The following is a 14,365-nucleotide window of genomic DNA, read 5'->3' on the forward strand; positions in this document are numbered from 1 at the left end:
TCTTGTCCCTTTGTGTTAATCTGGTAGAGACTTATTAATATTATAAACATAAATATCATAAATAGTTCTTTCCCAGTTCTGTTTCTAAATAAACTTGTTAATTACCGACTATAGTAGCATGTCTGTTCAACACATGTTCTGAGAACTTCTGGAGGTTGATTATATTCCTTTGGTGTTTTGTTTTCATTCTTGGACAGCTCCATTCATTTAAAAACATATTGTCTTACATGATGTGAGGAGGTGGGCAGGGAATTGAGTTCTACTAGAAGATGCTGTGGATTCTGTGCTCTGAGTCCCATTGGTTACAGATTTGTGATAAGTTCTGACATTTCTTCTTATTTCATATACTTAGAGCTTGCATGTAATGATATGGTTACCTAAGACCTAGCAGGACAAGTTAAATTTGTTATGTTGAAGAAAAATAGAATCTCAGCATATTTAAGGTCTAAATGCAGGTCTGTTTTCTTCTGTGTTAAATTTTTAGTTTCCAATTAGAGTTTCTTATTTTTAACATGTCTCTTTTTTTCACCCCCTTCCTTCCTTTGAATGGAATCTAGCAACTGCACTCAATTATAGCAGCATCTGTCTCTATAAAATCATCCCAAAAACTCAAGAAAATTCTGGAGGCAAGTAAAGTTTTCCTTGTATACATGTAGGGAAGAGCTGACTCCAGCCACATTCGTTGGCCTGGGAATACCTGGGATGCTGTTCTGATGGGCTTCTCTTTTCTCTCTCTCTCTCTCTCTCTCTCTCTTTTTTTTTTTTCTTTTGCAGATTATCTTGGCCCTTGGAAACTATATGAATAGCAGTAAGCGAGGAGCAGTTTATGGATTTAAACTTCAGAGTTTAGATCTGGTGAGTGGACTGAAAGAACTATAAGAGCTATATAAGGGACAAAACAACCGGCAGAGATTAAGTCCCAGAGTGGAGTCTGCTCTTGGAAGTGGGGTAGGATGTTTTGATGAAGATTGCTATAAGTGGAGGATGAATGGGTACACATTTTCTGGCACGTCACTGGGTAGCAGGCGCTTAGAACTTTAAAAATACTCAAGCCCTATGACCCAGTGTTTCCATTTCTGGGACTCTTTCCTCAAGAATCTGAATTATGGATGCTATATTTAGTTTATAATTGCAAATAGCAACAATGTAAAGATCCATCATTTTGGAAAATTATTAAATATAACAGTAGTTAATATGATGAACTCTTCTTTAACTCTTAGAATGTTTGTGAAGAATTTTCAAAGAAATAATTTTGTGGGGCGCCTGGGTGACTCGGTTAAGTGTCTGACTTCAGCCCAGGTCTTGATCTCGAGGCTTGTGAGTTCGAGCCCTGTGTCCGGCTTCGTGCTGACAGCTCAGAGTCTGGAGCCTGCTTCAGATTCTGGGTCTTCCTCTCTCTCTGCCCCTCCCCAACTTGTGTTCTCTCTATCTCTCTGTCTGTCTGTCTCTCTCTCTCTCAAAAATCAATAGGGGTGCCCGGGTGGCTTAGTTGCTTAAACATCCAACTTTCACTCAGGTCATGATCTCATGGTCTGTGAGTTCACGCCCCATGTCAGTCTCTGTGCTGACAGCTCAGAGCCTGGAGCCTGCTTCACATTCTGTGTGTGTCTCTCTCTCTTTCTGCCCTTCCCCCGTTTGTGCGCACGCGCGCGCTCTCTCTCTCTCTCTCTCTCTCTCTCTCTCTCAAAAATGAAAATAAACATAAAGTAAACATTAAAAATTGTTTTAAAAAAATGTGTCTAGAAAAGAAAGGAGGGTATAAATTTCATGTACAGTTTGATTTCACCCACGCAAAAAATGCAGGAAAAAAACTGAATGGAAGTAGGTAAAGATATCAACAGAGAGGTTGGATAGAATTAGGGTTTTTGTTTCAAAGTGCTTCCTTTTACTTTTCTGTGTTTTCTAAATAAAAAAAGAAGCGGGGGAGGGGGTGCTTCTGGGTGTCTCAGTCAGTTGAGCATCCAACTTCCATTCAGGTCATGATCTCGTGGTTCATGGGTTCGAGCCCTGCGTCGGGTTGACAGCTCGGCGCTTGGAGCCCTGCTTCAGATTGTGTCTCTTTGCCCCTCCCTCACTCATGCTTTGTCTCTCTTTCTCTCTCTTTCTCAAAAATAAATAAACATTAAAAAAAAATTCCCCTCTGGATGGAAAAGAGTATGCTGTTTTTCAGAGTTATCTAACTTATGTGGGCAGTGATAACCTCCCCCACGGCTGGGGCTAATGTGGCTTCCACATGAGAAGGTTGAGCTCTGCTCAGGCAGAGTCCTGAGCCCTGGGGAGACATGGCTGTTTGGTAGCGAGTGTCTAGTTGGTCCCACTCCTGGCCCCAAGACGGTCATGTGTGGCCAGCCCAGCTGTTTTGGGTCACGGAGGCTGGGGAATGAGAGAGCTGAACTGAAAATGGGTAGACTGCACTGTGGGAGTCCTGCCACGTAGGGAGTACCCGTGTACCACCAGCACCACACTCACTTCTCTGCTCCTTCTCTTTGGAAAGCACTCGGAATGGGGGCTTCCCACTTTTAAGTCAGGGAAAGTCGTATGGCAGATGTGGGGTGGGACAGTTTTGTGTGGGTAGAGATGTGTGAACAGTTTTTGGTGTTGGAGTCCTGCTGGCGTTGAGCATACCCCCTGGCGGAGAAGTCCTGCGGTCACTTACAAGTCAGTTGGTTTAGGGGAGAACACGTCCAGGTTTGGCCCTCCTGTGGTCCACTTTGGGGTACCGTCCTCCATTACTCTGAGTGGGAGGACTTCACCTGATGGACAAGTTTCTCATCCTCTTCTACCCTAACCCCTGTTCCTTTTGTTTTCAGCTCTTAGATACAAAGTCAACCGACCGAAAGCAAACACTGTTGCACTATATTTCAAATGTTGTAAAAGAAAAATATCACCAAGTGTCCCTGTTTTATAATGAGCTTCATTATGTGGAGAAAGCTGCTGCAGGTACTTGATTTCAGCTATTCATGTTACTCTTGGGTATCGAATGCCTTTAATCATGGATCATGGGGGAACCATTCCCTGCTAAACCACTGTTCGGAACTCCTCTGGAAAGGCAAGGTGATGAAAACATCCGAAGCTCTTTGCTGGGGTACCTGGGCCAGGGTGTTTCCCGCTCCTGGGAGCCATAATGAACAGGGACATAAGGGAGACCCTTCTGTGTCCTGTCTAAAGAGTCCGGTCTCTAGACCCTGGGCAGCTTCTGTCTTCCATTTGTTGACCTTCTTAGTCTCTTGCCGTCACTTGAAATATGAGAATGAAAATCAAGAAATCACCCCCTGCCTCTGCCAGTTTGATTTTGTGCTGTCCCAGTTGCTCAGGTGTGGTAGCTCAAGCATTGTGCCGTTAGCCTGAGTGGGAGCTAAATTATCAGTACTTTTGGCTGTTATTTTTGCTACGGCAGTTTATGCATTTTTCTTATTTAAATCATCAGTGATTCTGAGCCAGCCAGGCTATGATAGGTATGTAATGGTATCCCCATGTATACATGAGAAAACTGACATTTTTAGAGGTTAACAACTGTCTTGCCCAAGGTCACCGGGGTAGAACATGAGCCAGACAGGACTAGAACCTGTGTCTTATATAGTGTACTGTCTAATGTGCAATGTCTTCTCCAAAGGCTGTTACGCTAGAAAAAGGAACAAGATGCAGATTAACCTCAGTGTTGGTTACATACTCTGATTCTCATTTTAGGATCTTGAACCCTGAGCAGCCAAGGAGTTTTTTATAAATTCATATTCCTGAGGTCTGCTTCAGACTTGGTGAATTGAATCTTTAAGGGCAAGATTTTTTTTGACTTCCTCAAAGTAAAATGGCTGCTCCTTTTGTGTTCTTATAATAGAGCATTCCATACTATTTCATACACGATGGGTCAGATTTTACTATGACAATTTACATGTCTGTTTCAACCTGTGGACTTATGGGTAGTATCTTTATTTTTATGTATCTTTATAATTCCCTTAGCCGCTAGCACATTGATGGGGGGAGTAAGTAAATGAGCGAACGAATGAATGAGATGATGTACTGTTAGCTGGGGTAGGTACCGAGGACGCTCTAGTGGAGACTGAGAGGGAGGTGGGAATGGTCCTTTGTGAAGGGCTGTGCAGTGTGGGCCATAGCAGACCCACTGAGGGCACAGGGCTCACTGACGCAGTTACTGGGACTTCTGGTGGAGTGATTTTCCTTTTTTCAGGTTTCTCCACCTAAATTAGGGATTGTTTAGCATCACATTTGTAACTAAGAAAAACGTTTTATAAAAATTTTTGTTTTGGCCGATTTGTTTGGCTCAAGTGAGATTCCCCAAAAGTGTCATTTGAAAAAAAGTCAGAAAGTGGAGAGATTGAGGATCTCTGGCTGGCTTGTTTTCTGTGTCCTCTCTCTGGTGGCCAGGTGAGCTGACAGAGATTCTTTATACCTTTGCTCCTTTGCTTATCCAGTGGACCTTTGAGTCCCTGCTGTGGACGTGGCCCTGTCCTAAGCATTGAGGAGTCAAAGTTGAATAAGACCGTGTGAGTCTAGCAAGGGAAAAACCTAACTGGCCTGTTCTGTAATTCATCCATGTGCAGAGCGGAATCGGGCAGTAGGGAGCCAGAGGTGGGGCCTGGTCTTCTGCAGGAGGCTGCAGGAAGGTACCTGCTCTGGGAGCGTGGCCACACTGCAGATGGAAGAAAGGTTCATTACATTAACATGAACCCTTCAGGAACAGAGTAGGGTTGATGGACCAGAAGAAGCTGTCCAAGGTTGCTTGGTTTCTAGGGATCAGTCACAACTGAAGTTCAGCATTTAAATGCTACCCCCTGCTGGAGAGCCACAGAAATGTAAAAGAGGTCCAAATCTTGGGCCTGGCACAGTTACGGAACCTCTGAGTCTACAGACCAACCAACAGCTTATCATCACCTATAAGAGAAATGGAATAGTTGGGTATAATCCCAGGATTTGGGGTCCATGGTTATCTGAGCCCCACCTCTGCCACCTCCTAGCTGCACAATCTAGGGCCACATAACCTATTTATGCTGCCTTTTTTGTTGCTGGCAAATTGGGCTAATAGTGCAAATGAATTAGTGCATATATAGAAATTAATGCAGTGCCCAGAAGTGAGCGCTAGTAAATTATTCATATTGTAAGATCTCTGCTCTGAAAGCTGGAAATCAGAGCTACGGCCCTTGAGTAACCCTAGGAATCCACTGAAAACTGGGCTTACCAGCCACACACACTGTGGTTTTGACATTCATGGGGACACTGCTATCTCTGCTTCAGTCTCCCTCGAGAATGTTTTGCTGGACGTCAAAGAGCTCCAGAGAGGCATGGACTTAACCAAGAGGGAGTACACCATGCACGACCACAACACGCTGCTGAAGGAGTTCATCCTCAACAATGAGGGGAAGCTGAAGAAGCTGCAGGATGATGCCAAGATTGCACAGGTAAGTACTTGTTCCCTGGACACTCATGAGGAAGTGACTGGGTCCCTTAAGCCCACCTGGGTGCCAGTCCTGGCTTTGGGGGAAGATTGCCCTCTGTCTACCGAGGGTAGATTTTCTTATGGAACCGATGACTATTGGACCTGGAAGTGCCCTGTTCTGCTCATTGTCCTCTTCTAATTTGTAGTCTTCACCTCTTCTCTAGAGGCCCATCCCTCTCCCCTTGCCCTCCCCTGCCATTCCGAGGCTCCCTCTGTGTGAGTCCTGTATTCATTTTAGTCAACATGTGTCATTCCTGTGCTTAGCAAAACCCTGTTCCTGCCCAGGGTGTTGGGTTTCTGTAGGCCTTGACCTTGAAATCTTATACTACACTGGGGGTTAAGTGTATACATTTGAAAAACAGCCAAAACGGACTGTGCATGCCATCATAGGAGGGAAGGCGGAGCTTTGTGGGAACTCAGAAAGCAGACGTGGTGCAATGGCTCCCAAACGAGGCTGTCTTGTGCCGGGAAACAGTTTAAGTGGAGACTGGAGCGTCCCTAAGGTGGGAACACCATAAGGAGCGTTGAAGCCGCGAGGTGGGATTGGAGTCTGAGTGACTTCTAAGATCCCTTCTAAACCATTGGCCTTAGGAAGCTCTCAAAAGGGGTAGCTTCTTGTTTGTATGAAGGTGTGCACAAGTGCTGCAGGGGGTCCCAGAGATGAATTCCTGTGTGGCACTATCACCTTCTTCTGGTCACCTTTGCCTGGGCTTTCGGAGGAAACAGGAGTCCCTAGAGAGTCATGGGGAAATGAGAGGGACAGACGAGCTGTAGTGGCGGCTGGATCCTCCCTGCTGCTTTGCTGCTGCTCTTCCCCCACAGAGTCAAGTTCAGATGCTCGACTTTACGAAACTCAAGAGAAGTTTGTTTCTTTACAGGATGCTTTTGATGATGTGGTGAAGTATTTTGGAGAAAACCCCAAGACGACGCCACCCTCTGTCTTCTTTCCCGTCTTTGTCCGGTTTGTGAAAGCCTATAAGGTAAATAGGAGCATGGGGTCCTTTAAAGTCTTCCTTGGCATTATTTCTCAAATGGGTGTCCCCCCAGAGCTGTGCCGGAGTCTCTGCGGCTGTGCAGAGGCCTTCCCTGTCCTTTAGGCAGCTGACCTGGGAGGTCAGCGTGAGGCCTCGGTCTCCAGTTCTGTGGAGGTCCTCACCTGTGAGGCTTCCTTTCTCCACCCAGCCAGGACTGGGGCTCAGCCTGAAGGCAAAAGCTCTTGGCTGCCCTTTGGGGCAAGTGAGACACTCCAGGACCATCACTTCCTTCCTGACCGTTCACTCCTGTGTGCAGAGTGAAGGACTTAGAAACTCCAGGCCTCCCGTGCAGTTGTGGGACAAGTCAAGGGAGCGGACTCAGGCCTCCGGCAAGGGCTCTGTAGCTGAGGTCAGAGACAGCCTGCTTGGGTGTGTCCTGCCCAGGCCTTTAGGTCATCCAGACCTTTCTCTAGTGTGGACTGAAAGATGGCACCAGGAAGGATAGTTACTGTCTGTTTCCCCATCTGGACCAATAATAACCCTTCCTTTATTTATTTATTTTTTTAAAGTTTGTTTCTTTTGAGAGAGAGAGCATGAGGGGGTATGGGTTAGGGGCAGAGAGCGAGGGGGGGAGAGAGAGAGAGAATCCCAAGCAGGCTCCACACTATCAGCGCAGAGCCTGATGCAGGGCTCAAACTCACAAACTGTGAAATCATGACCTGAGCCAAAATCAAGAATCGGATGCTTAACTGACTGAGCTACCCAGGCACTCAGTGGCCCTTCCTTTATTTTTTTTTCAACGTTTATTTATTTTTGGGACAGAGAGAGACAGAGCATGAATGGGGGAGGGGCAGAGAAAGAGGGAGACACAGAATCGGAAACAGGCTCCAGGCTCTGAGCCATCAGCCCAGAGCCTGACGCGGGGCTCGAACTCACGGACCGCGAGATCGTGACCTGGCTGAAGTCGGACGCTCAACCAACTGCGCCACCCAGGCGCCCCATGGCCCTTCCTTTAAATAGGATATTTGACCCAATCCAGGGCTATGGTTTTGAAAAATCATGTGACCCAAAGAGGTATGTGTTGGAAGAATTTGTTCCTGAGAAAGAAGGACCGGGAGGTGGGGTGGGGGGGCGTTAAGGGACGTATTTATACTTAGGAGATATTGCAGACATTACACTCCAGGGTTGTCTACCCTATAACCTTGGTGGAAGAAGGAAGAGTGTGATCGGAGGAGGAGGAAGAAGGTGGCAGGGTCATCATTTTTGAGAAACATCCTGTTGGATATAGTGGGTCACTTCTCTAGCTCCAGAACTATCCCTTGGCCTTTTACTGAAATTCGGAAGGTTACGTTATTTAGCCATCTTCTCTCAGCATGGCTTTGTGTAGCCGTGATAATCACAAGCTGTTGGCAAAAGGAAAAGTGGGGATGAACCCAAACACGGCAAAAAATCACTGGGAGCTGTGAGAGATGAGAATGTCACCGGTCACCAGCTGCTGCTGACTGTGGTACCCTGGGTTCACTGGGCTGGTGATGCTAGTGTGCTGCAGAGATCACTCAAAGTGATTCTTGTGATGTGCTGGGACCACATTTAAGGGAGGCTGGCTTCAAAAGAGAGAATGCCCAAGAGGGCTGAGCTGAGCCTGTTTGATTCCATGTCCCAAATTTATCAGACTAGTCACTCTGCTGCTCTTGGGGAGGAGTGAGCTGTGGGGAGAGACCTGAGAGTGTCACTCAGGTGAGACCCTTGAAGGAAATAAGAGGCGAATGAATGGCGATTTCCCCCTAACCGCGGGCACAAGGAGAGGAATCTGAACTCCTGCTTTCAGAGAAACTGTAGGTAGGTGGACAGATTCTGGAAGCAAAATAAACTTATGTGACAATCACGGAGCAGAGCTGCCACAAGTCCCACATCTGTGGGACTGAGACGGAGGAGCATTGTGAGTGGAGAAGGGGGTCATCAGGAAGGGATTTCTGGACCAGAATTGGAATTGCTAGGAGATGTCCTATAGACCAACAGTGAAAGCCCGGATCAGAGCCCTGCATAGACTTAAGTGGTAGATCTTGTAAGCTTTCTGTTCACTCTGATTCCTGGCTCATCAAGATTGTCTAAGAGTGACTTTAAAAGAATCTTGATTGCCATCATTCCCACTGATGTAGTCTTTGGGTTCTTTTGATTTGACCCAGCAAGCCGAAGAGGAAAATGAGCTGAGGAAAAAGCAGGAACAAGCACTCATGGAAAAACTCCTGGAGCAAGAAGCCCTGATGGAGCAGCAGGACCCAAAGGTGAGAAGTGCCTGACCCCTGAGACTGTCCTCCTGGGAGGGGAGGCCCTCGTGGTTCCTCGAAGCCAGCAGGAAAGAGGGGCAAAAAGCCGGATTTGCACAGGAGCCTTACAGCTTCCTTCTAGGGCTTGCAGACGTGGCACATGGATTTGTTACTCACTACTTTGTTCAGCATACAGTGGAATGAGGTGAAGAGCATGTTTGTGTAGCATTTCCAAGTTTACGGAGATCAGGCACTTAAATCTCAGGTGGATATACAGTGAGGTCACACCAGATAACCTGATGAGTAACTGCTTAGTGTCCAGGGAAGGCTTCATGGGGTTGCCGTTGGTGCTGACCATGAGAGCTGGAGGGCTTCGCTACAAGTCATGGGGAGGAGCATTCCCTGGAGGGAAGCAGCCTAGGTAAAGACCACAAAGGCTGGCAAATCAGAGTGTTCTTCATCATGGTCCTCTGCACCAAAGTTTAAGAAGTCCATGGTTAATACCAGCTGTCTCTTGTGGCTGCAGGATCCAGCCTTCCCACTGCTGCCAGCTGGAGTTTTGTGTGTGCTTCAGAGAAAGTTTGTTTTCGCCCCAGAAGCTTTCTGAGATTTTCTGTGGGCAGAATGTTGGAATGGTGCCATTTGTGTTTTTGTCTGAGGCTGCTTATTCAATGATCACGCACATTTGGACCAGTGGTGCTGGTCCCACTAATCTCTGCCATTTTTTTTTCTGCTCAGTCTCCTTCCCACAAATCAAAGAGGCAGCAGCAAGAATTAATTGCAGAATTAAGAAGGCGACAAGTTAAAGATAACAGACATGTATATGAAGGGAAAGATGGCGCCATTGAAGACATTATCACAGGTAAAAGATATTTTCTCGTTGTGGCCCATAGAGACCCCACTGATCTTACCCCTAGTGAGCTACTCACCCATTGTGCTGCTGCTTTTATCCAGGGTTTACAAGTTCTTCAGGTGACTTTATTCAGGTCGAGAATAAAGGGGAACTCCATGCTAGTGTTAGAAGCATATTTATAGTGGCTGTATACTGCCTGTCAAGGAGACCCAGCACTCTCTGAAAAATCTGTTTCTCATTATCATTGGAATGTTGCAGATTTCACCAGGCCCCGCCTTCTGATGGTTTTCCATTGTCTTTGATTTGTTAGCCTGCTCCATTTTCTATGTGGCCACTCCTACCCAAGTGCCTGGTTAAAATAAATACTATGGATAAAGCCCATGCAGGGTTGTGTACTAACCGGAGTCAATGCACATTGTTCCAGCATGCTCTTTACGAGCTTTTTTACTCCTTCAACGTAACTGAGGACAGTAGGAAATAAGGAGCCGGTGCTTTCATTCTAATGGGCCAGCAGGCTGCTAGCCCACGGTTTTCAGTGAGTAGTGCCTAACCCAGCCTGGTCCTTGTCTGATTAAGTTGTAGCCTAATGCTTGCTGCTTGAATCCGTTCTGTAGAGATACTGCATTCTCTTACAGATGGGGAAAGTAATTTGAGCCACTACCTTATGACTGTGGCTACTAGTGACTTTCCTTTCTTGTCTGTTGCATATGAATACTGTTTATTAGCTTCCAAGAGACTTCAAACTTTTTTTTTGCTGTAGGAAATTTAGAAAATATGCCATGCAAAACTGTAGAGAATAGTATGATGAGTTCCCATATGCTCATCACCTATTAATAATTTTCAACTCATGGCCAGTCTTGTTACTTGTCTGCTTCTGCCTGCTCCCCATTTACCAACCTGTAGGATTATTTTGAAGCAAATCTAAGACATACAGTTTCATCTGGTTATATTTCTGTTGGCGTCTTCAAAAGATAAGGACTATTTAATAAAGCAAACAAATACAGCCATAGTACCATTATCACACACCTCCAAAACTAACAACTTTTTAATATCAAATGTGCAGTCATTAGTCACATTTCCTCCATTGTCCTAATTTTTAAGAAATGTAACTTTCAGATTTTTGACTTCTCATTTTTTGTTAATAGCTCAGTCAGCATCGTAAATAGGGATCGATCCCAAACCACCAAAATCACAATTTTTTTTCCCACAAGCTCAAACCCAAGGAAATAAAATAGGTAAATAAATCACTAACAGGAAGTCAATAAAGAGTGTCTGGCCAAGAGTAAAGCCGTCTCAGTCGTCAGTGGATAGGTAAGTGGCCAGTGAAGTGCCTCGGTATGGCGCACACGTAATCTGGACACGCATGTCTGCCAGTGTCTCATTGTTCACTCTGCAGTGACTTGCAGATGGCCCCTAGGGAAAGTCCCCATTGTTTAGCCCCCCTGTTGTTTCCCCCACACTGAGGGAGAAGCTCTGCTCTGAGCAAGACCAGGAACAGATCTTTTTGGGTAAGCACCTGCTAGCCTCTGTGCCGTAATAAGATTAACTGCAGGGAGACGAGCATCGAGCCTCGCATATTAAGAACTTAGAGTTCCTTTTCCATCAGTCTGTTCTCCATGTCAGTGACACCTGGCTTGTAAACTGAGTGAAATGTCCAGTTTCTGTTTGCCTGACCTAATCGTTCAGCCACCATTGGAGGTGAATGAGTATCGGCTTACAGAGCAGGTTTTATTCTCATTAAAATACTTTCCACCCACCAAGCCCCAGACTGACTAACTCTTTTAGACTTTATGAACTCACTTGGGTATATATTGCCTTTCCCTCCTTCCCTGGCCACCTCCCTCCCCCCTTCCCCCCCTCGCCTTCCCCAGGTATGATTAACAAAGCACTAACCATGTACTAATATGATAGATCTTGGCTCTTACTCTCTGCTGTTTGTCTTATTTGGCTATCATTTTCAATGCAGTGCTGAAGACTGTGCCCTTTACTGCTCGCACCGCCAAGCGTGGCTCTCGATTTTTCTGCGAACCTGTTCTCACTGAGGAATACCATTACTAAACTATTATTCTTTCTCACCTGATGCTCTTAAAAGGTTGCTACAGATTTTTTGACCTCTTATGCCCCTCTGTCTGTCTGTTAGGGCCACCCAATATGCTAGCATGGAATTGCTGTCTCCACCATGTTATATTTTATGTTGCCTTCACACTGCATGGTTTTGCATTTCAGTCATTACTGCTTACTCACTGCCACTTTCAGTATGTCTAGGAATCCACACGGCTATGGTGGTCTGAGTCTGAGGGATTTGGATTAATAGAATTGCTTGCAGAAATTTTTAGAAAAACACTATATTTATATATATATAAAGAGCAGTACTTTGAGAATTAGTATTCGGACCAAGTAGGCTGTTACAAGTCTTTTGGGCTAGTGTCTTTGAACACAAAATGATAGTCATTAATAACAGTAACTACCATACCTAACATTTATTGAGCACTTGGTATTTTGTCATGAATGTACAGATATTAAACCAGCCTCTTTTCTGTACTCACTTAACATGCTTTGATGAAATGAGCTGTGTGCAAGTGCTCAGGAATGCAGAGTGCTCTAAAGTTGAAAAATGATTTGCAGAAAAAAGTGTGAACTACACACAGTTGTAAATTGGGTCTTTCTTAACTCTCTTATACCATCTGTAGCCATCACCCACAGCATGGTGGAGCTCATGGTATAAGCAAGTAGCCCTTTGGACCTAGAAATCTGTATAAGTTGATATAGGCAATCCATAGCTGTATATTCCACGTCTTCTCCTGAGTGTCATGCCCACATTCAGATATCACGTTGGAACAAGGCTGTGAGGCAGAAAGTGAAAACAAAGGCTTTAGGAGCTCTCCATAGTCTTTCCTCATTTGTGCTTCTTCACTGTCTCTCGGTTCCGTGTCAAATCCAGGGCATTTCTCTTGTGATGAGATCATATCTGGACCTGCATCTTTGGTCAGGATGGTGGCAACTAGAAACACTAATAGCAAAAACCTATTCTTGGAGAATGCCACTGTTCTTAGAATCAAAACAAAACAAAACCCCAGATTTTCAAGAAGTAACAGCCTGCCCTCGGTTCCTGATGGCTAGATAAGAGACAAACTTCTCTGCAGGGCCCAGTTGATTAGAAAATGGATAAGAGAAGCACATATTCTAATTGGAAATGACCATTAGCTTCCTGTGCTGAGATTGACATGGAACGGGGTACCTGTTTTCATTGTGGCATTAGCTTGTCTGTGAATTGCGCTTGTTATGTATGTGCCTCTGTCACTGAGGATCTCAAAGGATGTGGTGTGTGGTTGCCCACCCTGCAGTGTACTTACCCACCAGTGCTTATTAACAAGGCTAGACACTGTCATCTACTCAGCTAATGTTCCTGTCAGCTTTGCTGCTGGACTATCATTCTGGAGCCATATTTCAAAGCAGCTTGGATTTGGGTGGTCAGAGGGGATGGGTGGGAAGATCCTCTCCTTTCTCCCTTGTTTTATCTAACACCTCTTGTATTAATGGCCTCCCACTCTCTTCCTCTGTTGGCTAACATGCCGGGTATGTTAAGCACTAAGTTGAATTGCTTTCCATTTTCATCCCATTTTTACTTAACCATCATTTTGTGTTTTTGTTTTTTTTTCTGTTTAGCCTTAAAGAAGAATAATATCACTAAATTTCCAAATGTTCACTCGAGGGTAAGGATTTCTTCTAGCACACCGGTGGTGGAGGATACACAGAGCTGGCAAGCATCACTTTTTACTTAGCTTCCTCCTCTCTCTGTATGCAGATCAGTGGTTTCAGTCTATGGCTGAGGGTGATACTGGTGAGAGTCTGACCAGGGAGAAGTCTTTGTAACCTCGCATTTCAGTGATGTGAGGCAGAGCCTCTCTGTTGGACTCTTTCTGGCCTGCTTCCATGTTGTTAAGTGTGATGGCTTGGGCAAGGGTATTTGCTGATGATTGTACCTGCTTTGGGTGCTAGGCTGTCCTTCTCCGACCCTTTTCTTGGCCTTCGAGTTAAGCAGTTAACCTCTTTTGATCTGAGGAAGTTGAGAGCACTTCCTGGCCGGGGAACATGATCTTTATGGCCTTTGAAGATGATGATCTTTAGAGCCAGTTGTTCAGAAGACTCAGGCATCACAGAGCTACAAGTCACTTAGCCAGAAGTGGAATTCTGAACTTCCCTTACCACTCTGGGCCAAGAAGCAGAAGCTTGAGTGGATTAAGGCATACAAAACTATTCTTCCCTTGAATTTAGAAGGGCAGGGTACCAAATTCCAAGGAGTCAGGAGCTTAGGTCTCAGCACTGACTCAGCTCCAGTCTGTTTTTGCCATGTGAAAATTTGGGCTCAGTGTTGCCAGGCCCTCCAGTTTTCCAAGGGAAATCAGAAATCTTGTTTTTTATATTAATTATTTAAAGATCAGGAAACTGTATTTAAAAATACAAGTTGGAGGCCAAACATTCTGTAGGCCAGATATGGCCCACTGGCTCCATTTTCAAGCTACTTAGTAGGTAAAGGGATAAACAAAGATTTGATCTGCTTTAATTCTGTTGTTTATGTTTCCTCTTCAAGATATAGAATGTTTCCTAACAGAAGTCAATAATATTAAGTTAATGAAAGGGAAATATATACTAATTAAATGAAACAGTGGGAAAAAGTACAAAGCCTGCCCTGCCCTATCAAAAGCAGCTTACCTGCGTGCTAGGCAAAGCATGTTTTCATATTAAAGAATACTTACATAGGATAAAATCCCTTGTTCATGCCACTTTATCCCATTAGAACAATGGCTTCTTGAGCCAA

At 45.1% G+C, this 14,365-nt stretch overlaps 1 protein-coding gene across 12 annotated transcripts in view; it reads left to right on the plus strand.

Moving 5' to 3' along the window:
• The window catches only part of FMNL2 (formin like 2), a 308,508-nt gene that overhangs the window by 291,291 nt on the left and 2,852 nt on the right, over positions 1–14,365 (plus strand). For 5 of the 12 annotated variants that reach the window (XM_053215078.1, XM_053215082.1, XM_053215085.1 and 2 more), the window contains 7 exons: positions 558–626; positions 775–855; positions 2,811–2,940; positions 5,251–5,414; positions 6,331–6,432; positions 8,613–8,711; positions 9,432–9,555. In XM_053215078.1, the coding sequence (XP_053071053.1) occupies positions 558–626; positions 775–855; positions 2,811–2,940; positions 5,251–5,414; positions 6,331–6,432; positions 8,613–8,711; positions 9,432–9,555 (769 nt within the window). Of the gene's footprint in view, positions 1–557; positions 627–774; positions 856–2,810; positions 2,941–5,250; positions 5,415–6,330; positions 6,433–8,612; positions 8,712–9,431; positions 9,556–11,512; positions 11,639–13,212; positions 13,307–14,365 lie in introns of those variants that run through there. The other 7 variants (XM_053215080.1, XM_053215083.1, XM_053215084.1 and 4 more) reach the window with 4 other exon arrangements.

The sequence above is a fragment of the Acinonyx jubatus genome, chromosome C1, assembly GCF_027475565.1.
Source record: "Acinonyx jubatus isolate Ajub_Pintada_27869175 chromosome C1, VMU_Ajub_asm_v1.0, whole genome shotgun sequence".
Taxonomy (NCBI): domain Eukaryota; kingdom Metazoa; phylum Chordata; class Mammalia; order Carnivora; family Felidae; genus Acinonyx; species Acinonyx jubatus.